At 45.7% G+C, this 23946-nt stretch overlaps 1 protein-coding gene across 4 annotated transcripts; it reads left to right on the forward strand.

The window, feature by feature from the left end:
- Positions 1–576: 576 nt before the first annotated feature.
- On the forward strand, positions 577–18163 carry LOC120458806. Of its 4 annotated transcripts, XM_039646602.1 has the most exons (10): positions 578–686; positions 3623–3999; positions 13306–15255; positions 15322–15738; positions 15818–15981; positions 16096–16218; positions 16278–16946; positions 17101–17255; positions 17324–17465; positions 17605–18163. In XM_039646602.1, the coding sequence occupies exons 2-10, from the start codon at positions 3780–3782 to the stop codon at positions 17803–17805; spliced, it is 4041 nt and encodes a 1346-aa protein (XP_039502536.1). In that variant the 5' UTR covers positions 578–686; positions 3623–3779; the 3' UTR covers positions 17806–18163. The 4 variants fall into 4 exon arrangements, with proteins under 4 accessions (XP_039502534.1, XP_039502536.1, XP_039502533.1 ...); XM_039646600.1 differs by having other exon boundaries at positions 577–610; positions 13306–15738; XM_039646599.1 differs by having other exon boundaries at positions 13306–15738.
- Positions 18164–23946: the final 5783 nt, after the last annotated feature.

Below are 23946 nucleotides of genomic sequence, written 5' to 3' on the forward strand. Positions count from 1 at the left end.
TTCAAGTGCACTCTGTTAGTAGCTCCAATTCCCCACGGACCCACGTCATTTGGGGCTATTTCTACTACTTCGCAGAGTCAAGAAAATTCCATGTAGCACTTGGGGTACTCTTGCAAAAACAATAATAAATAAACCACAATAATAATAGAGAGTAACACAACTAAATGAATAAACTCTATGAAAAATTTCTCGGAATGCCATTCCAGAATGCAGGATTTCATAATTTAGTGATGCATCATTTTGCAATTTATTTAAGATTTTCCATACTGGCCTTCAAGCCGTGTTTAAATTAATAGTATTCTAGTAAACTAGTAAACTTGGAAATTATGGAATTATGTTTCTTTTATTGCCTAACAGTTTTGAATGCCATCAGCATGCAGAGTAAGGAAACTTTTCGCAGAATATTGCTTTTGCACCACCAAATCCTAAACCTATTTTGAAGAATCGAGCTAGAGATTGGCTTCCACTCGCGTGCACTCTTCCGAAGAGCTCTCTTCCCGAGAGCTTCGGTTTCTTGGCTCTTTCTTTGGCTCTGCGCGGATTCTTCGGGCTTCGCACGAGTCAGTTTGAGTCGAGCGTTCGAACGGTGCGCACCTGTTGACGGTTTTCGGTAGGTGAGCGTGGATTGTGGCCACAAATTGAAGAAGCCATCGCTTGGTTAGCCAACATCGGGTCCATGTGCGTGTGTGAGTGCGTTCGAATCTATGAAAAGTGAATAACTTAGGAGGCTCAAGCCAGCGCTGCGCATGCGTGTGAGTGTGAGTGAGCCGAGCCAGAGAAAGAAATGAGTGTTTTTTACTCGAAGTGAAGCAAACGGCGAACGTATGCCAAATAAATGATATTTATGCTACGCGCTCAAGTTTGTCTGTGTGTGTGTGTGTGTAGGTAGACAAGCAAAATACATACATACGAACCGAACCCCAAGGCGGCAGCAACGAAAACTTCAAAAACTTTCTTTTTTTCGCGCTACCTTTTTGCTCGGCTGGCTTAGTTGGTTTTGTCTGCGGCCTTTGTTTACTGGGCTGCTGTGAAACTGCTTGCCAATTTATAATTTGTCCGCCGTTTCACTCCCAATTATAGAGCCACTCTGGAGTCCAGCATTAATTGGGCTCTTTTTGCAAGAATCAGCGTGGCTGCACACCGCGCCTCGCGCATCCGCCAGGTTGCCCCAAACCGGATACGTGGTCCGCTGCAACCTGTCGGAGCGTCCACACACGTCCGTCCACTGCACTGCGCGACCCGCTACATGGCTCCAGGCCAAGTCCAAGTCCAAGTCCAAGTCCCAGTTGAAGACCAAGTATACTGCCCACTCCCGGTTCCCGGTTGCCGTTCCAGCACTCGATACTGTTAGTTGTGCCATTTCAAGAGCACTTGTGCCAATTCTCTAGGGGGCAGCTGTCGCTTGATTTTTGCTTTTCGATTATTCAGAGTTAAGCGTTTTGCATTCCTCGAAGCCGCAAAACCGCATTTCCACTGGGTTACACGGTAACCACCGTCCGGTTGGGCCGAATCCGAAGCTGGATTTGGCTGCGTCGGCCAGATCTACAATTTGGTGTGTCTGGCCGTTTTGCAGTTTGTTAGGCCTTAGCCAACTGGTGAAATTTTCCATTATTGGCGTTATTTATGTGCAAAATCTAATTGAAAATAACGTGCATTAGCGCTGCACGCAAAAGTCTTAATCAAATCTCGGGGATTGCAATCGTGTGATTAATGGAAACGCCTTGAGGTGAGTCGGAAATGGAAAATAGATAGATCAGATACTTAGTGAAAAGAGTGGCAGTACTAAAGGATATATTATATTCACCTGACAGTCATAAAGATCGGGTCCTATGCAACTTTCGATTTCTTGTCTCGCACACTCTCATTTTCTCTTTCTCAGTCGATAAATCCCAACTCCCTTCTTCATATCTACCTTTTCTTGCACCTTCTCCTTCCTTCGGCTCTTTGCCGGCTCAGAAATCGGTTACGCAACAGACAAGCTCCGAAAAAAATGGCTTATGAAAAATCGCATGAGTCATTTAACTGAAGAAGACCGAAGGCGAAGCAAATGAAAACTAATTACCGGCTGTGACTTCCGCTGGCTGCCGAGAGTCCCAGGCACCGGGGACGAAAAGAAAGCAAAATTGATAAAACCAAAAATGATTCCAATGAAAATGTAAACAGCCGCAGCGTGGGCGAGTCGCTCAATGGAAAAGCCCAGCAATCCGCTGAAAAGTGGAGTCGTTTAATGACAGCCAACAGAAAACAACAGAAACACAGATGCGAACGACCCACGAAGAAAATAGAGTTTGTTGTGGTTTTGCTCTTCTGGCTGCTCACGTAAAACTTTCTATTTCACTGGAATTCTTCAAGCGTACAGGGCTGATATTTCAAGGTTCCTCGCAAGACCGAATTTGGGGGATAAACAAAGGCCATAGGCAAAGATCTGCCAAAATATCTGTCTCAGATTCAGACCTGGACTCGCGTCATGACTCAACTGCAGGCGGCTTAAGAGCGACCGGTCCGATCCGGTCTGAGATACATATACACATACACATTTATACATTTATATTCACTCGCATGCTGCAGAGGCAACCTTTGCCTTTCCTTTCTATTTGCTATCTCCGCTATGCCGCTGCTCTGGATGCTTTCACTTTCCATCTAATGCCGGGCAATTGCTTCAGTTACTGCGGCAAAACGGGCTTGTTTTTGCTTCTGATTAGCACGCCAGCCATTGGGTAATCCCGGGCAGCTGGATTCGATTAGGGCACGGACAACTGGCGACAGATTATCTGCTCCAGTTGATGGCTCCGTGCTCGTTGCGGAATTTCATTTCACTTTTGCTTTCTGGCACCTCCAATTGAGACCGGACTTTCGCTGCAGCGAATTTCCGACCGTCTTGGACATCAATCAAAATTAGCATTTCAATCAGCCGCAATCAGTTCGCTTGGTTGCTTGAATGGAGCGCTTCAGTTTACGTAACTGGCAGCCAAAACCGAAGTTTTTCTGAAACTGTTTTCTTTTCCAACCGTTTATCCGACCGCGTTTATTGACTTACTAAGCTTATGCTGCTTATGTATATGCTAATGCCACTATTGTGGAGTACTGCCGGCTAATGGGGGTTCGATCCATGGCTGTCTGACGCAATATAGACAACAAAACCCGAACTGTTAACTTTTGGGGGCCATGAAGGGAGGAGAGATAACCCCTATGTCCATTTTCAACGAAGAGTACAAAAAAGAAGTTCCAAATCCAAATACCTTAGGCGCAAAGTTGAACACAGATACCATTAAACAGTGCGGAAAATTCTACCAAATCAAAAGACTTAAGGCACGAACCTTATTATTACTTTGAATAAATAGGAGAAATGAATTTCCCGAGAACCAGTGCAAAAAATCTTCCAAATCAAAAGACTAAGGGCACAAACTTTTGTGTGAGATTAGACAAAAACCAATTTCCTGCTATCAATGCAAAAACATTTGCCGAAGACAAAACCCTTAAGCCACAAAAAGCGTATCGTTTATTTTAGTTTATGTGCTTTATGCTTGCCAGCCACTCTGCAAAATCAAAAGACTTAGGGCACATACCTTAGAATTATTTGTGAGCTTTACGCCGGTTTGACCACCTTTCTCCTTCCTTTTAGCATAAATAAATATACTCGGTCTAAGCAAAACATGCCTCGCCGCAGCACGGTTGATCAATAAAACAACAAAATACCGAAAATTAACAAAATAAACCCCTGACAATAACCCTCAAAGAAGAAAAAGAGTGTGTCCGCGGAACTCGTAGTTTATGCAAACATGCGACGAAAGCCGCAGAACTCATCACACACCATACCATCGAGTAGAGCCGGCGACAGAGGCGGAGGTGGGGGAGGAGGAGGAGGAGGAGAGGTTCGGAGCACCTCCCGGCTGTCGGCAATCTCCAACAATAGAATACCAAGAGACCATCGACACTTGATGGCCATGGTCGTGTCGACGTTGCCATTGGCTCTTTTGCTGCTCCTCGTTCAAACTACAGGTAAGTCTTGGCCAGGAGGTGGGGGTTCCATACGGGAAAGGGGCTGGGGAGCACGACAGTGACATGCCCAACAAAAGAATTTCACTTGCATTCAGTTAATAAATTGAACTTTAATTGCTAGGTCTGTGCCTGCAGCCAACTTTCACGGGCTTGAACAAAGTGGGAGGATGAAAGTTGAGATAAGGCGAATAACTGCGCAGATCTTTGCATAGATTATTCTATTCTTGCAAAATCCTCTGGATTTGTCCTCAATGGAAGTTGCATTACCTTCTATATAGGTATATAAATATGCTTCCAATTGCTATTCCTATGGAAAGTTATACCGAAACCAAATGCACTCTTGTGCAACAAGAACCCACTCCACCTTGCGGTCATCTGAAACTACTCTATCCACATTTTATTTACAACTACATCGTGCAAGGGAATCTTTCCCACTTGTCTTATTTCAAATTATCCCAAGGGTTCTGCTCAAGCGAGCATTTAGATATTACAAACGGAGTTACTGGGAGCATCTTTTTCCACACGTGAGCACAATTTTAATTTTTAATTTGATACATTTCCAAAGAATGTCGGCTCACAAAAAGCAGCTAATAAGAGGAATTCGCCCGACGTGCCAGCACTTGATGAAGATGCCTCGCCAGCACTCGTACGTGATTGTTCTGCTCATTTTCGTCTTCTGGCTTTTAGAAAGCTTGAGTTTGCTGCATAATTTATTAGGCGTTACTGAGAATGCATACGAGTAGTTGGGGAGAATTGGATGGGCAGGGGCACTATGGTACTTGGGTGCCTACTTTCAAACTGTGCCAAACGTAATGAAGTGTGCTAACTGTACTGAGTTGGAGGTGTCAGCACCCCCGCACAAGTGCGTTCACTTGTCGAGCACGCCAAGAAGTTTGATGATTTTCTTCTTTTTTTGCCACTGAAATACGGGCTTGACCTACTAAAAGCCCAGATACCACATATGTCATACGGGTGACACATTTGAAACGGCTTTAAAGCCCATAAGCTGGGTTGCAACTAAGTTTCCAGTGCCGATCGAACCAGATTCACCTATGATTCATTGGCCAGTGCCCACGGAGGGTTAGCCCGAGTTGCACAATTGCGATTATTCATACCGGATTCATTGACTTTGGCTGGGCTTGTCTTGGGCTTTTCAGCTTTGTCGCTTTCAAAGTGCGTGACGTGCGTGAATCGAAGTTAATTAAAGTTTATTATGAATTGTGCTGGTGGTTTATAATCGTTAAGTGACTCTGAGCTTACGCAATATGCGGAATAAAAAGCGTTATAAGGTGCTGCAATTGGGGACATAAAAACTAATCAGAATGACGAGGGTAAAGAAAACTGTATGCATTCCTAACCAGAATGTGCAAAAACTGAATGATTAATACGCAATTAGTTAGAGCCCATGACTTAAGCAAAGTTGACAATATTATGCATTACATTATGTCCATTAAAAAAAATATTCAAAAAGCTAAAACCTTTTAAGAAAGAAAATAGAAAAATGAATAGCATGCTGAAATATTTTGATCAGCTAAGCAGTTTTAAATATGGGGGTGCATTTTAAGTGAAGGTAAGCCTTCAAATAAGAAACATTTACTACCCAGTATTTGCAGTCTTTAAATAAAAGTTAAGGCTCTGCTAGGATTTCATGGCTGCTCGGAGAGAGATTGAGCGCCAACTTCCCAGGTGAGCTGTACAATTACGCCCAGCAATTCCGAGGCACGGCTCCCATTTACTTATGCATTCCATCGAATAGCTGCCATTTCCACCGCCAGAGGGTGCCACTCCACTGAAAACGCTTAATTGCACGAATCCGGCCAACTGAGGCGGGCAGCTCTCGGCGGGCTGGAATCAATTAAAGCTAACTGCACTGTTTACTGGGCCATTTGAAGCGGGGCCAAAACCTTTCATGCAGCTAATAAGCCGCATTGGCATGGGGCATGGAGAATGGGGAATGGGGAATGGAATATGGAATTTACATAGAGTTGGGCGGGAAAATTGGGTGAAGTGAAAATTATTTTACAGCAAGCTTAATTAAAAGAAAACAGAATCTCGCGGCGCTGGACTGCTCGTGAAGTGATGAAGAGCAGTTATGGCTTAGTGAAACAGAAAGAAGCGCAGCAGTGCCACGGTTTACAGTTACGCCCAGCTAACGGCATTTCGGGGCTTTCGATACGATACTCGGATCGGAGCGAATTGAGCCATTTGCGGCACTGGAAAAGTGTCAAAGAAAGCGCCATGAGTTGGGGCTTTTCAGCCCGTACTCCCGGTGCCGCTGTTCCCGCATTGCTGACTCTGCGAATCCCCGCAGACGATCGATGGTTTCGATCGGATTCGGTGGGGCACTCAGCTATGACACTGTAACCCGCTGACTTACTGCCGCAACCCGATGGGTTTGTTTTTCGATTTCATTTCTCAGTTTTCCCTTCCCGGAGAGCCACTTCTTCGCTCACAGCTGCTGCTGCGCTGTTTAAGTTTTCAGATTAGCTGCTTCCACAGGCCATTTTCCTACACATTTTTTAGTTTCTATCTTTTTTTTTGGCACATTTCGGTTACATGGCCCACTTGCCCGGCTCCGAAGAGCGAGAGGTACATATAAATAATCAAAAATCCACTGCCTGATGCGAAAGAGGAGGAAGAAAGAAAGAAGCCGCCGTCGTTGCAGGCTGAGCAGAAATTTATCGCTTGACTCTTAATTGGGTCAAGAGGCAGGTTCGCTCGGCATGTTTCTCACATATTCTTGATCTTGGCTTGAATTTCTGGGTATACTTGGTAGCCTGTTCACCTGTTCACCTGTTCACAGACTGCCAATACTGACGCATCAAATAATTGAATTTCTTTAGGGCTTTTGAAGCCGCTAAGAAAAGATTATGGCAGATGCCAGAACGGTCGAAAAAATGTTAATGACTGATTAATTGGAAAAGAGTTTTTTTTTTTTTTTGTAGCTCAGTAAATTTTTATTTACGCACTATGCAGTATCCATAATCTCTTAGAAGTTATTGGTAGTAACTAAAAAAATGTTTTAGTCTCAGAAAAATCGAACTACTCCAAATAACTAAATTTCTAAATTCGATCCTATGATCATATGGCTGAACTCAGATTTATTTTAAGCCGGCTTTACAGCTTTGGACTGCCTTTTCACCCAGTCGATATGGGCTGTTTCCAGTTGTTAATCAGCACACATGCTGATCGCCGAAAATCAATTTACTCCAGCTCTTCCCCACGCTGACTGGACCATTCAATTAGAGTCGAGCACCGACTGATCTTGAGTTGGTATCCGATTGCCCAACCTTCGGCGTGAAACCGAAGCCGTATCAATAACTGCATACTTTCCCTTTCCCGTGAGAAGAGCCACGGCTCTCGGATCGGGATGTCCAAAATTGTACAATGAAATTCAGCACATCGAAAGTTGCCAGGCACGATCGCACATTGAGACACACACCCATCGGAGGGTATAACCAACTGAATCCACAATTCATGTCGTTGTGCGTTTCTTTTTATTTTCCTACCTTCTACCTTCTCCCTCTCATCTTCTTTAATGGTCGTCCTGGGGCGCTTTGGGTCCAGATTAAACTGCAGTGGGCATTGGAAGAACAGAGAGGCTTGCCGCCCGAAAGAAGTTGGATCGTGGCCCTTTCCTGGAGTTTTTTACATGTTTTGACGTTGACTATCAATGGCCATCAATGATTATTTTTTCGCTTTTTACGCTCCTACAGTATTTTATTTGGGAGACAGCTGCAAACCGGTTCCCAATGGAATTTTATAATAGAGAAGTCTTCATGATTTTGGACCCAGCTAGTGAATTTGTCCAAAACAAAACATGAAACCCATGTCACAGGAAATGTCTAGATACCAACCGTTAGGTATTTAATTTAATTTACTCTTTAACACTCATACAACGAATTTTAAAACTATTAAATATAGTAGAACCAAACAAAAATAGGGGGAAATAAGTTTCGAATTATACAACAGTAGATAATTATTAATTTTCCATATTTTTAGGAATGACGAAGATTTGAAAATACATTTTATTCCCACATAAAAATCGAAAGACTTAGGCAACGAACTTGGCTACTTTAAGCTTGTAGAGTGTATAAATTTCGCTACACATTCCAACCTCAATCAACAAACCAAAATAAAAAGAAGTGACAAAAAGAAGCAGGCATAAAAATCCGTTAAATGGGTGCAGTTAACTGACTATCCAAAACAAAACAGAAACCCAAATGACACAATAATACCCACACTCACTGACACTGGCGCAGCTCCCCATTTCTATTTGGCACGCAGCTCGAGATAGTCCAATAAAAAGCTGCCTGACTGACAGTTTGTATACAAAGTGGTATTCTTTCTGTGTAGAGAGCCGGTTCTGATGACCACTTGTTGTGGACTCTTATTTGACACACACACACACACAGTCAGTCTTGAACTTGTCACAGACCATTAAGACCATATTGGCTGGCAACTAGTTTCCGTTTGGCGACTATATAGTTAAGCTGGCTACTGTGGGTACAATGACCCAGTTTCGCTGGAGCTGAAGAGATGAGAAATATTGCTATGGGAACACGCAGAGAGAGATGTATCTATCTACCTTCGAATCAATATGTTTCGAGCTCAGCTCAACTCGACATTAAATTTGACGCGAATGTTGGCCGGCGATTGCCTAAAGCGAGATCATCGTCTGTTTTTCGTCTCTAGTACGCTATTGCATATCCAGTGCTCCATTTCCACTCTCTCAAGAGAACTTTTATGGATGTTGGAGCCACTCCAACTCGCGCAGCACTGGGTTACTGACCCAAGCCAAGTTATTGACTGCTAAAGTATTCTCATGGCGTGCTTAGGGGGCTGCACCGCGTGCGATTTGAACTATTTACCAGCATTCCCCAAGAGATCGTGCAGATCGCTTATCGCCAGCTAAATTGCAGCTAGTTACAGGGCTTAGTATGGTTCTGGCCTGGCTATTAGAGGCCTCGCCTCCGTTCGCTGCCGCCTGCGTTTTAATTAAACATATGAGACAATTAGATTCCATAAGTGGGGGCCATTAAGTCGGGCCTGGGATCCCTGCGCTCGCCCCGGATTTTCTATTGATATCCGAGGATTTCTTGCAGCTTCTGCGCACTGCAGCGATTAAAGGCAACGGAGCGCGAACAGGCCATAAATTTCCCCCTTCAGTTTGGGGTTGCGGCCTGGCTTAGACTCGGCCCACAGCAGGCAGCCGAGCGAAACCAGCTGCAGCAGCCGCATCTGCGGAAGCCTGGCCAAAACAGAAACGCAGCCGGACAGCAATCGCCTTTAGCTTTGGCTTCCACTTCCACTTCCACTTCTACTTCTACCTCGGCATTGGCTTCGTCTTTCGCTGCGAGCCAAAGGCGGTTAGATCAGAGCTAGACCTTGATTAAGGTCATTCGCTTTGGAGCGATGTCTGTGGGGCTAATACAGGGATGCAGCCTGAACACCGAGAGAAAAAATGCATTTGAATATACATTTTTAAACATTTCGAACTAGCAGGCACGCGCTTGCAAGGGAAAAACTCTCGTGCAATGCCAAAGGCCAAACGTCATGGTCACGGTGACCGAACATGACAAACCACTAATTATGGATACGGAAAATCAGTTTTCCAGCGATATGCTTCAATTTCACCAGCCACTACTTTGGGTCGAGTGGAGTGCAGGCTGTCCGATGCTGCCATGTGTCGGTTGCCGGTTGCCGGTTGCCGTCGTCACTTTGTTAACTGCAGCTCATGCATCTCAGCCCGACTTCACCTAGACGAGGAAAAGTCTGGCCAAGATGCTCTTCAAGTTCCACCATGGCCAATTGTTGGTGCCACGACACTTGAGCAACAGCACCAGCTAGTTGACGGCTTGATTGCACAAGTGCTTGGGCCCGGGACAGAGATACTTTATTTGTTTACTGATGAAAAGCGCGAGGAATGACTCTCACAGCTCTCACGAATCGGATGAGGGCAATCTGGACAGGCTACACTAGAATCCACTGCTCCACGGCTTTTCCTGTCAATTGGGTTGCGTCCACTTCTTTGGTCTTCGCCACGACGCCCACAACGAAAGCCGAACGCCAAGGAAATCAATTAGCACTAAATCAAATTTTAGTAGTTCACTTGGACGTTAGATATTGCCGACCGATATTAAGACCCTTGTATTGGATTGGATTCAGTTCAGATTGGATTCAGTTCTACAGCTCGGCACTCGGGGCGTGGTTGCTGCGATGGCATTCCGAGATAAGGGACCACATCTCTTCTTTAATGGATGTCTTCGCCGCTGGGTCTACGGAACTCACAATTGGGCACCTGAGTTATGTTTATTGGCCAACCTAAAAAAATGAAAGAAGCTTAGGATAGAAAACCATAAAAATAGAGAGGTGATTTCTTTAGATTTGTTTCCCTAGATTGAAAATAGTGAGTTGGAATGGGACTGAATGTTATTAAAAATGTGAATGGATCATATTGTGTTCGGATTACTTGAAAAATGCAAATCATTGCATAGATGTAGTTTAAAGTCTTTTATAAGTAAAGCCCTTTTTACTTTTTATAAACAAAAAGAATGCAAACTTTTCATATTATACCTAAGAGAAATGCTTATTAAAGGTATGAAATATATTTCCAGGGGTATTTAAATAATAAAATGGAAACAATTAATTCACATTATATTTTCTATAAATATTTCATTGACATTCAAGCTCGCCTTTCGGCACAGCTTGCAATTTAAAAGCAATTACATAATTCTATTTATGGTGAAAACATAACGAATTGTCGTCTGCCTTCCGAGCAACCCATTAAATGATATTATTGCATAATCGAGCCAGCCTTCTACGCCTGCGCAACGGCGCATTGAAAGTGGCCAGGGCATACATGTCGTATGCGCAATGTTTTGGGACGTGTGTTAAATTTTGAAGTCGAAACGGAAAATTGTCGTATTTCATAAGCAATTATCTGCGCCAGCTTTGCCCACATTAGACTTAATTTCTGTTTCGCTTTTGGCCACGTTGGGAAACAGTTGAAAAGTGCAGCGAAATAGAAAGTGATTTCATGTCGGCGATTTGGAGGCGCTGAAATCGCCAATTTAAGTTGTTTAGGTTGGAATTGGAGACTTGCTTGGCGTTGGCTTGAAGCAGAAGGAATGGACGCCCGTGTGGGTTGGTCCAACTCCAGAGCTGGAGGAGATCCGAAAAGAGACAGCGCACAAGTTGTGCGTCCTCGCCGGAGTAGCGATCGAGTTAGTGTGGGCAAGCACTGGAACTAATGACGACTGTTGCTGTGGTGCCCATGTCGTTGTCATATCGGGTGCATTCAACCCAGCTCGTCTGGATTTAATGACAAGGAGATCCGGAGGCCAAGTGGTTTTACTTTCGTTGCGGCCTGGCCGTGAAAGTGTAGCACGCCCCGCTCCGAAATGGAATTCAATTTTCGTACACCAATTTGCGTTACACATTTAGCCAGCTTTGGCCATGTCTGCTAGTTTCACAGCCGCCAGCTCACTTTTACCGCCACCCCAATCAAAATCGCAATCTCAGACCCACTTAAGCTCGAAATCAATAAAAGCAAAAGCAAAAGGAAAAGGAAAAGGAAAACAGGAAAATTAACAATCCGAAGCAAGGAAAGTGAAAACTGTGTCGCCATCTTTTGTTTCGCCTGCCCAAAAGGAAGCGCTAATTATATCAAAATCGCAACAAATAGCTGTCGCGAAGAAAGTGAAACCAATATTGTGTATTTCAATCACTGGCAGGCAAGCCAGCCAGTTTAGCGACAGGGGAAAGTAAGATCTGTGCCAAACTTAATCAAAAACCACGACGCTCACAAAGAGCCACCAATGCAGCTGGGCAATTGGGTTAAGCTCAATAGCCAAACGGGTTTCTTCGAGCGAGTGTGAATTATGATTGTTGTTCCAACCTAAACTTGTTCTGGCCCTCCCCCTCAACGCCCAAAAGATGACATGCACCTGACACCCGAAAAATGGGTGAGAAAAGTACAAAGCCGTAGAAAGCCAACGGCAAATAAATCTCTTTTCGGAAGGTGTCAAAGAATAGCTGGGTCACCCTCGACTGCTCTGTGAGATCTGTGTTTGTCTGACAAGTCACAGCTTGAGTATTAATGGATTCAAATTGTGTGTATTGTGCCGAACTCCAATCAATAAAGTGTCTCATTTTGACCTCGTTTACTTAAAACCATATGTATGACCATCGATAAGTCTTTACATTCAACCGATTTATATTAAATCATTTAAAGCCTTTGGTATCCCTGCAAATGCATGAAAAAGTACTCCGCTTTGATCACTTAGCTTGCATATTCGATTGTATTTCTCTCTGTGTGTTTGCTAGCTGGATTAGAGTGGGAAATTGCAGTACCGATGCGATAAGAGTGCCTATTCAAGATCTACGCTTGTCCCCATTCGATTGCCATCTGCATTCTACAAGTCAGCCATCTATATTTACGTTGCTTTTGGCGGACTCTGCTCATTTATCTGCCATATCCGAGGAAATGATGAAAATCAGAGGCCACAGCAACTCGGCTTGGCATCTTTTCAACGCTTGACGTAGCAATTTGTGAAATTCTTCCTAGGCTGCCAAGCGAGTGCAGATCTGGCTCTAGGCCACCAATCTATGTACATATGTGGCCAAGAGCTTGTGCATCTGTGTGTGCCGAGTACCCAGGGTAATCAGTTATAGCTCTCGCATTGTGACAGATATGCAAGCCATCAGCTTGCATCCCCATACACACTGTGTGCGCAGACCCACAATTTTGAAGGAAAACAAACGCAATTATATGCAAAGAGAGTGAAAAGAATGCGAGAGGTCGGGCTGAAAGACAAAGACTGGGGCTCAGACTTGACATCGAAAACAAATGATGCCTGGCAAGCCTGCGACAGAGATTGAAACTGATCCGACTCGACTTTGGATGGTCGCCCGGACCATTGTTTCCCCTTACATGCAAATGAATCGCGTTGACAATGATGGAGTGGCTGCTGGGTTGGGCGAGCTGAATGGGATTGGGTGGGAAAGGGGGACTGGGAAAGGGCAGGTGCATGGGCAAGTGAAAAGTGAAACCCCAATGTGAAGATTCTGTGGATGCGATGATGGATTCGAGGGAAAGGGAACGTCGGAATTCAACGCTCTTTTCTCTCAATTCGTTCCATTATTTATCATTTTATCGATGGACCAGGCTATGATCTTGATTAAGAATATATGTAAGGTCTAGGATATCTAGGATACCCTTTTACTCATTAACTTTATTGCTTTCATCGCTACAAAGGAACAATTAAAATGTGGTCTAACATATTTGTCCACTCATTTTTGCAGCTGGCCAGCATCAAAGCGTCTCACAGATTTCGCCCAAGTCGAGCAGCCACCGCAATCCAGCCCGCCAGATGATCGAGAGCACCATTGCGGACTCCATAAACGGAATGGCCGAGGGTCAGTCATCGCCCCTGGACGTCAACGATAACGAAACGCGGGCGGAGCGAGTCGAGCGCTCAGCGTCGCCCATTCTGCATGACCGGCAGCCAATCGGACCCAACGACGTCCACTTCCCGGAAGATCTCGAAAAGGACGTGTCCGCCGGACGGTACTTCCACTACAACATCAAGCCCACGGGCACGTTCGACAACCAGGACGAGCAGCCGGAGCGCACGCACCAGGGGATCAGGGCCGGGAAGACCCTGTCGCGAGCCGCCAGCACCACAGAGCAGTCTTTTTTAGGGAGGGGGGACCTGCGACCGCTAGTGTCGGGGTCCCCGATCCGGCCGAGTCCGAGCAGTACTGCCACCTCAGCGACGGCAGCCAGTGCCACCCAGGCGCCGCATAGTCCGCGCCAGAACGGAAACCCCGACATCCAGGACATCATCACGGGCATCGTCAAGCTGCTGAACGGCAATGTCAATGTCCACGCTAACACACAGGGCATTAGGCGTCCCTCGGCCAGCAGGATAAACAATCGGGGTCCACCGCGGATCTCCGAGGCCCAGAACCTGCCAATCGACTACGAGGCCCAGAAGCCCGGCACTTCCATGCGTCCGCCGCCATATCCTTTCGATCGTCCGGAACGACCCTTCATTACTGGAGTGCCCATTCCCGAGCAGATTGTGCCCGTGCGTCCGGGATTCGTGAGCAATCGTCCGCCCTGGTACCGCAACAAGCCACGTCCACCCATTGCCACCAGCGTGGGCGGCAATAGGAGACCCCTGCCCCAATACAAGCCCCTTCCAGCTCCGCCAGTGCAATCGCCTCTGCAGCAGCAGGATCTACTTGATAGAAAGAACGAGCAGGAGAAGGAGAAGGAGCAGAACCATCAGGAGCAGCCACAACCAGCTGATGATGTGGTGCTGCCCACCGACACCACATACGACTCGGAGTTCTCCAACGAAGATGCCAATGCCCAGTACATCGAAGTGTCCGATCAGGATACGGATGCTACTGGCGGAGAAGTGGAAGACGAACTCCAACCGCCTTCCCCTCCACCGCCTACAACCAGGAATCCACCAACTCTCCCAACGAATTCCTCTAAGAAGAAACACAAGCCAAAGCCAGGAAGCGAGAAAAATAAGCTGCCAGAGGAGTCTCCTCAGGATGAGGGCTTCACAACTATTATTGAGACCAGTTCCGTGGTTCACACCGTGATGGGCATGTCCTCCACTTATGTGCCCATGTCCATGGACAGTTCGGAGAGCCTTGGTCTGGATCCCTCCACCGAGGAGGTGATCTTCATGACCGCCAATCGCACACCCAGTCTGGAACCAAGTATCACCTCTTCGCTGGGCACCTCCTCGTCCTCCAACCCGGCCTCAGCCATCCAACCTACGTCCTCCAAAGAACACACCACAACCACCACTACCACCAGCTCCACCTCAACCACTACCTCGACCACTACCTCGACCACTATCCCGCCATCCACTACGAGTACCACTGAAAGTGTGCCGCCTAATAGTTCCAATGCTAACACCAATGCCACTCCGCCCGCCCCCTACCATCCCCGTCCTGGGATAGTCCTCGATGATCCCGAGTTTAAGCCCGGCAGTCGGCCACGCCCACCTATCCAGCGACCACCCGCCCAGCAGACCCTTCCCTTGCCAGCGGTGCAGCCCACTCGGCAGCATCTGCCACCCGGCTACGGGGAGATCTTCGACGTCACCTTGTCCGCCATCCAGGGACCGGGTCCCAAGGGCAGTGGATCCCAGCAGACGATCAACATCAAGCCATACGGCAGCTATGCGGCGGGCGGAGGTCAGGGCGACATCATTGTGTCGGCATCAGGTGACGACGGCTTTGTCTCGATCGACGGCAAGCGCACTTACATCAATCTCTTTGGTGACCCCACAGATCCCCCAGCGGGCGAGACAACTCCAGCCACGCGTCTGCCCCAGCTGCCGGGCTCCGGATCAGGCTCAGGCTCAGGAGCGGCATCCACGCCGGGAGTTGGCTTCAGCAGTGGTGGGGGTGGTGGTGGTGGTGGCTCATCAATCTCCCCTGCTGCTCCGGCGAACGCGGTTACGCAGAGCAGTGGTGGCTATGTGGTGCCCGAAACGGAGGTGGTGGACCTTCAGGGGCACAGCAAGCCGCAAGGTGGAGCGCCCACCACGAATGCCGGACCCACGAGACCCCATTACCGCCAGAGGCCGACGCAGCCGCCAGTGAGGATCGACACCTGCATCGTTGGCGATGATTCCACCTGCGATCAGGCGCAGCACGAGCGATGCAAGACGGACAGTGGCGTTTCCAGCTGCCACTGCAGACCAGGTAAGATTCCATGGCAATGTACTAGGTTGAAAGAAATATCTATATATAATATATAACATATACAATTGGAATTCTTCAGGCTACTCACGGCGAAAGCATAGAGAGCCATGTCGTAGGGTCATCTCCTTCCATCTGGGCATGCGCGTGGACCGAATCTACGAGCACCGAATTGTGTGGGACACAAAGCTCTTGGACAAACACAGCGAACCCTTTGGACAACTCAGTTACGAATCAATAAGAGCGGTTAGTTATATGTTTATATTTGAGTATTTCTTACAGCTTACAAATGAGCATTGATCAAAAAAGCGTTTGATTGCCGATTTAATATTGACATAACTCAAATGCAACCTCTTCCAGCTGGACTCCGCCATGTCCATGACGCCCTACTCGGACGAGTTCATGGAGGCGAAGGTGAACAACATTTACCGAGGAGATCCCAATCTGGGCGGCAGCGGAGTCTACGTAAACATGACCATCAAGGTGTGTATTATCCAGGCAGTGCCCATGGTAACCCACTGATTATGTTTCTACTCCTCCAGCTGGATGAAAGTGTGGAAACATTGCGACCCAATCTGCGCAGTGACGTTCAGAAGCATCTTCTGGGTGTGCTCCACCGGCGGAACAACAACATCGGCAACTCCGTGCTGTACGTGAGCTCCCCGGAGGGTGCTGTGTCGGCGCTGCAGGATCTGGATGAGTGTCTGTCACCGGAATTGAACGACTGCCATCCCAGCGCCAGTTGCAGCAACACCTGGGGCAGCTTCCGCTGCGCCTGCGAGGCAGGACTCCGTGATCCGTGGGCTGACCAGCCGGCGCGATCTGGACGCGAGTGCCAGGCCTGCGCCGACTCCGTCTGCAACAACCATGGCATCTGCAGCTACGGGGAGGATGGTGCTCAGGTGTGCACCTGCGACTCCAGTCACTATGGCGCCCAGTGCGAAATCGACGGCGAGGTGCTGGGCGTGGCTATCGGCGCCTCCGTGGCGGCCATTATCATCATCGTCCTGACCCTAGTGTGCCTGATCATGTGGTCGCGGCGCTGGCAGCGCGAACAGAAGAACGCCATGGGTTCACCAGTGTTTGGATACATGAACACCGCGCCCCTCAAGTCAGCCGGATTGCCACAGGCTGGCTACCAGGTGACCCTGGAGGACCGCATGCGGTGGGCCCAGATAGCCGACGTCATGGCCCAGACGAACCACTACGGGGTAGGTATCTGCCACTCGGCCATGGAGTAAAAGGAGACTCTAAAGATGTTCGGAGCTGTTGTTCTGACTTGTAAACAGCTTTTGCTCATACTTAATAACTTGCCAACTTGTGCTTTACGAATACTAATTACCATTCAATGATCTGTACCAGCAGGCTGAGCCCATCGGGCCCACTAGACCTTCGTCGGCGATGTTTGCCTACCCGAACCTGGGCGCCATGGGAATGGGCACCCTGGGCGGGATGTCCCTTCAGAGCACCATGCAAATGCATCCCAGTGCCGCTCTGGCTCCTCCAGTGCCATTGCCCAGGTATGAATCGCCGTGTTTAAACTAAATGTACATATGACCCCTACTGAGTATGCTTTTCTTTGACTTAGAAGACTTGGCCTGGGTCCCCGCTCAAATGGAATGCGCACCCTGGAGAACTCCAGTTCCAGCGAGGAGGAGGATCGCGCCGATCTGCTGGGACGCAACTTCCAAGTGCCACGTCCCAAGAGTCGCAGCAATGGCAGCATAGCGGTAGGATACGAAACAAATTATATATCATATCTTCCACTAGAGAGGTCCCTTTATACAAATATCTTTAGCTGCCCTAAATCCTTATAGATGTATAATATATCCTTACTTATTATTTCCTCCTTCTCTCTCTTTTGAAAAGAACCAATCTGGCATCTACTACGATGTGGACTACGAGCCGTCCGGAAACGGGATCGGCAACTCCAGCGTGGACCACCTGTACGGGTCGCAGAACCAGTCCGTGACGCACTCCTCGGGCCACAGCCACATCCCGGGACCGCAGGGCATCCCGATGAGCACGTACACCTCCGGGCGAGCTCCCAGCAGCTACTACATGAAGTGACCCCCGGCCGAAGAGATCCCAAAACACCAACCTTGTACATATGCAATCTAGACCTAGACTAAGGCGACTAAAACACCTTTCCACTGCCAGTCAATGCGACGACTGCAGCTGAGACGCGTTTTTGAGGATGAGAACAGTAGACTTAGGACTATACATACAGATGTAGATTTAGGACCATAGGCTTAAGCGATGCGAACAACAACTAATCATTACAATTAAAGCTATTTTAAAACTTTAAATTATTTCACTGCTGTCCACAGGAAGTCAAGACCCGTAAAGTAGTTGCTTAGCTTACTATGTTGATATCTGTAAACTAGTTAAGTTCACACAGTAGGAATGTCTGTTTGTGTATATAAATAAATAAAAGATCAAAATTTACCAACGACTTAAGCTTACACAGTGATTGTAAAACTGTAAGACTCTCCAGCGTATGGCCTTCTCTCGCTCTAACGTGGAGACTTGGGACTGCATAAATGAATGCGTTGACTAGAGCGGGATGACTACTGCTTCATTGAAAGAACGAGACAGCAATTGTAGTGGCACGGTTGGAGTGCGCGCACTTTTAAATCGTCAATTCAAAACAAATGCAGTTTTTATGTTTGAACAAACCTTCTGTGATATATTACCTAATTCAAATTTGAACAAAGTTAACGCCTCGAGTAACGGGTATTTAATAGTCGGGGAACTCGACTACAGCGTTCTCTCTTGTTTTTACATTAAATTTAGTTCTTGCAATGGGTCTGTTTTAACGTGGTACAATATTTTTAAAAGTAATGTACGAATTTTTTACACATATATTACATTCATATGTGTAACAGAGCTTTTCTTTAAAATATCTTTCCCGTTTCTCTTCTCTTTTAGCTTGTTGATAATCGCAGTGCCATCCCGTTTGTATAGAGGGTATAAGGGGTATATTGATTACAGTCCGAAATTGAATAGAATAGAAAGGTTGTTCGTTGTTTTTGATCATTAGGTGTTCTTATTCGGTATACACCAGTTTGTAAACAAGATATAATTTCGGTTTTAATTTGATCAGAATCGGATGAGTATATTACGTAGCTGCCATAGAATCATTTGGAAATTAGGTGAAATAAAAAAAAGAAATCAAAGTTTTGTTTTCTTTGATCATAGATCGCTCGTATTACGTTATTATTATTTATACATAGTTTGTTCGTTTTTTTAAAATAAATATACTGCAATGGTATATAGTCACTGCTTGTCGAAGCTAGCTTTCTTCTTGTTAATATATGAACTCTCACATTTTTTGAAGAAAGAGAAAAGTCACGCAATAATTTATGACAATTTTCAGTTGCGGTCGCCGCAGTTCACACGCATAAATAAGTTAAGGCATGTATCTAATAGAAAAATGAATATAATGTTTGTGTGCCGCGACTGCGTGAGGCAGATTCACCATTTTGACCATTTGTTGTTATGCCAGTCATCAGTGGTTTTAGTCGTGCCTCGAGTCGAGATTTTCGGGGTGAAGTCTAGATCATGTGTGATTCAGCCAAATATTGAATTAAGATGTTCTACAGATAACGTTGACCTACGTTATGTGTTTTATTATTTTGGGTTTTTTTAAGCAGATATTTTATATCTCAGTAAGAGATATCCTAATACTATCAGATACCCGTTACTCAGCTAGTGGAAGTGCGAACGAATGTTGGTAGAAAATAAGAGAAAAACATAATAAAACAAGAGAGAACGCTATAGTCGAGTTCCCCGACTACCTGATACCCGTTACTCAGCAAGTGGGAGTTCGAAGGCTGACAGTTTTTGGCGATTTGTGGGCGTTATAGTGGGCGTGGCAAACAGTTTTTTGGCAAATCGATAGAAATTTACAAGACTAATACAAAAATGAAAAAATATGAATACATTTTTCAAAAGTGTGGGCGTGGCAGTTTTGGGCGGTTTGTGGGCGACTCCTGATCCTGATCAAGAATATATGTACTTTATATGCTCGGAAACGCATCCTTCTGCCTGTTCCATACTTTTCAACGAATCTAGCATACCCTTTTACTCTACTCGTAACGGGAATACAAATTTGTTATGACATTTAAATAAAGTTTTCAAAATAATATCGACGTCGCAACTTACGTTAGCCGACATGTTACAGATATGTCACTGGGCTTACTCGAAACCTGCAGGGGGAAATGGACTTGAGAAGTCCGCTGCTGGGGCAAACACATAATCACATCAGCAAACACATTATCAATATTTGGCCATTAGGTGACGCTAATTTGCGCGTGGATGCGTGCGAAGTTCAATGCCGCGCGGGGCTTCAAAGTGGCGCTGCCTAATTAATCGACATTCGCCAATTGTTGCTGACTTTTTGGGAGGTCGAGTTGGTCTCTATGGGCCATCGGCGTCTCGAATCGCGTTAATTACGCTTATTTAATAATTATCCGTTTGCGGTTACTGGTAGCGAATTGCACAAAACTGGGCTCAAAGCGATCGTTTCATTACATCTGCAAATGGTGCTCCACCATCACAGCTGACCCATTTTCCTTTCTTTTCACTCTTAAGAGCTGCTTCACCTATCCTCGTAGCAATGACGCTGCAATCTTCCAGTTCGTGCCCGCCATCCGAGCAATCCGTCCATCCATTCAGGCGCCGTGCCAAGCTGATCACGTAGATGAAATAAAATACCTCACACACATTCCATTAAGTTCGATTTGCCATTGTCGGTCAGTTTTTGGCCATTTGCGCTTGTTATTGGGCCACATTGCGTCACGGAGTCAGCATTTATAGATTGCAAGTCAAGTTACTGGGATTAGGACTTACACCTAACACCTTGATTCCAACCAAAGCAAACCAATCCCCGATTTGACACGCCCACCTTTTTGTGTCACATGCCTTTTAGAGAAGCTCCTGCCAAACGGCGTCTGCCCAATTGCTGTGCAGAATGCCACAAAGAGCGCGCTTGAAACCAGAGTCGTATAATGCCGGCAATTACCTGTTGCCTGGGGGCTGTTACCCGAGCCATTCGCAGATCCACTTACATTGTTGCGTCTGCGAAACGGCAATGACAATGCCGAAAGTCCGCAGGTGTTGCAAGCTATAACTCAATGCCTCAGTTCCTCAAATCGTGTGGCAAGTAGGCGCTTCAGCTCTGTGGCTGTGCTGTGCTGTGCTGTGGGTGTGGGGATTCCCCTCCTGCTTTGGCACCGCTGTCGTTTGTCATATTTGGGCGCGCGTGGAAGATGTGCCTCCGACTTCCTAGTTGGCATTGTTGTCACTGGCCGCCAGTCGCTGGTTGTCTTCATGCCGCCAGCCAGCTGTCAATCTGAGGCAAATGAGCAAATAGCCGCAAAGCGCAAAAATATCAAGAAAAGTCTTAAAAAATGTTTGACAAACAGAGCTCATTGAATTCGATGCAGTCACCCATTCGAGGAACTTAACTATTCAATGTACGCAGTGTGTTAGGTAAATCGATTAGGAAACTTTTTAATGACTTACGAGTATTAAGTTTTCAAGTGTATCTTTTTGTGGCACTTCAATCTTAAACTTAATAACGATGTTTGAATTAAGTGTTAAAAAAATAATGTTATTGAAATTAGCTGAGTCATACTTCTATTGTCTCACATGATTAACATTTTTGTGAAGCTGCTTATTTAAAAACGGAACAAAATTATCATTATTAAATAATATAATTTGAATGTAATGTTTTTAAAATGAAGGATATAAATAAACAAGTTTCAAATATTCCTTAAATATAAGAACATTTAATGAATGTCATAATATTATGAATTTTAAACATTTGCTTAGTCTCAGATAATATACAAAATTATATATCTATTGTGTTCATAATTAAATAATTATTATTTAACCCAATTCAAGACTTCATTTCCAATATAAGGTTAGTTAAATATAAGAACATTTAATGAATGTCATTATATTATGAATTTTAAACATTTGCTTAGTCTCACATAATATACAAAATTTATTATTTAACCCAATTAAATACTTTTTTTTCCAATATAAAGGTAATTAAATTAACCTTTTGTTATAAAACAATTCCTATACGGACCTCCAACAAAATATGCATTATTTCAATTCAATCATTGCATTCGAATCCGCGGACAGATCTCGACGGCAATCCACAGGGCTAACAAGTGGAAGTTCAGGGCAGATAAGCTCGCCACAACGCAAACAGATCTCACATGTCGTTATATAAGGCAGGTGGCGGCGGAGCGAGTGGAAAGTGAGATAATTGGTGTGGAAAACTGGGAAAATGATTGCGCGGCGGTGGAGTTATAGTTACACAGACCCAGTGTGTCTGGGAGACTGTCTTTCGGCCCGAATCGCTTTCTTCTGTCTTCTATGTACTGTCTTCTGCAAGCGGAACAGCCGCAAAGACATGCCACGTTACAAGGAGGCAAGAAAAAAGCTCCTGGGCGCGCGACAAAATCCAAATGCAACTGCAACCGCAACTGCAACACCAATCAAAACAGTAAAATGAGTGAATTTTCATATTAATGAGCAAAAAGAGATTCGCACGCACGCTAATGACTTCATTTTTTTATAGCCTGCCACTTGCCGCCACTTGCTGCCACCTGGCACTTGGCCCCTCGCCTCGTGCCACTTCCTCTACGCCCACCTGAACCATCACTCATCCGCCGTGGGGACATTCAATTGGGCAGCTCGCGAAAAAGCAGCAGCGATTAATGTGGCTGTGATCGTCAAAACGAAGATGATGCTCTTAGTGCCCAGTGCAAGAAGAGTGAAAGGGGAGCTGACGTAATGCGGAGGCATCTTCGCTTTTGGCCCCTCCATTACCATCTCGCTCCACCTCAAATCGATGGGTAAGTCACGGCCCGGTTGCGCAATATCTAATTGTCGTGCAGGAAACCGAAGATGTCTCTCCAGCCAGCAGTTCCGCCTTGATCGACCCACCGACCTGACGATCGCAGGCGCTCCTCCGATCCCGTTCCATCTCGCCCAGCCCGACTAGGTACCACTCTTGGCCAGTCGGCGGACTTTCGGCGCCCAGGTGGTGGCCAGAAATGCCGTTTAATTAGCAATATTTGTCAAAGTATTACAAAAATACTGCCTAGGCAAGTCTCATTTCGTGTGTCGGTGTCTTCATCTCAAATCGCAGCTGAGCCCCAGCTTACCTACACTGCGCGAAAACGGAGGAAGCCAAGCAGGATGTGTGCCGAGATCGGACACCCATATAAGATGACAATTCCGAAAGACAAAAGGTCCTTAATTGAGCCTCTTAAATGAAGTGCGGCGATTTTATTCGCGTTCTATAAGAGTTTAAGCAAGTTTAAGCTACAGCTTTAAGTGGAAACTGAGCTGGATAAAATGGATACATATACCACTTGTAGGAAGACTCATATATTAAATGATACTTACCATGGGCATTTTAATTTACTAATACTTACTTATACTTAAATTTGTAATTTAGTTTAAAATATGAGACTACCAGATACCCGGAGAAATTTCAACATTACAACGTTTCGTTGGCAAATACAAATAAATAAATCAGTGGGCGTGGGAAAAATGTTTTTGATACTGCGATAGAAATTGGCAAGACAAGTAATAAAATGGGAAAAAAAAAAAATTTATTTTTGGGTTTTTGCTTTTTTGGTGGTTTGGGGGCGTTAGAGTGGGCGCGGCAGTCTTCTGAAACAAACATGCGTTGCGTCTATGTCTCTACATTCTGCATGCCCATTCTTACTAGCTTTAATAGTTCCTGAGATTAATACAAATGGCCAGATCGACTCGGCATCTGATTCGGATTCAGAATATACTTACATATATACTTTCAGGGGTCGAAAACGCATAAAACATATAAAATAAGTGATTTTAAAATGTTGTCTCAAAACGGAATGATGGCATTATGACAACCTACAAGTTGAAGGAGAAGTTAACGATGTAAGCCCTTGAAGTCTCTTGACCGCATTCCCTGTTACCTGCACACACTTGATAACCAAATCAGAAGTCAGGAGTCATGCAAAATTTTGCGCCGTGTAGCAATAAGGAAATCAACTGCAGCGGGTGCAGCTGCCTACCTGACTGCCAACTTGGAGCAGCCAAAAGCCAATAGCCAGCAGGCGAAGTTTGGAGCAGGAGTGGGCAGCATCTCGGACTCCGAGTCCAAATTTTGCGACGAGTCTACGCAAATTGGAATGC

Source organism: Drosophila santomea, chromosome 2L (assembly GCF_016746245.2).
Source record: "Drosophila santomea strain STO CAGO 1482 chromosome 2L, Prin_Dsan_1.1, whole genome shotgun sequence".
NCBI lineage: Eukaryota > Metazoa > Arthropoda > Insecta > Diptera > Drosophilidae > Drosophila > Drosophila santomea.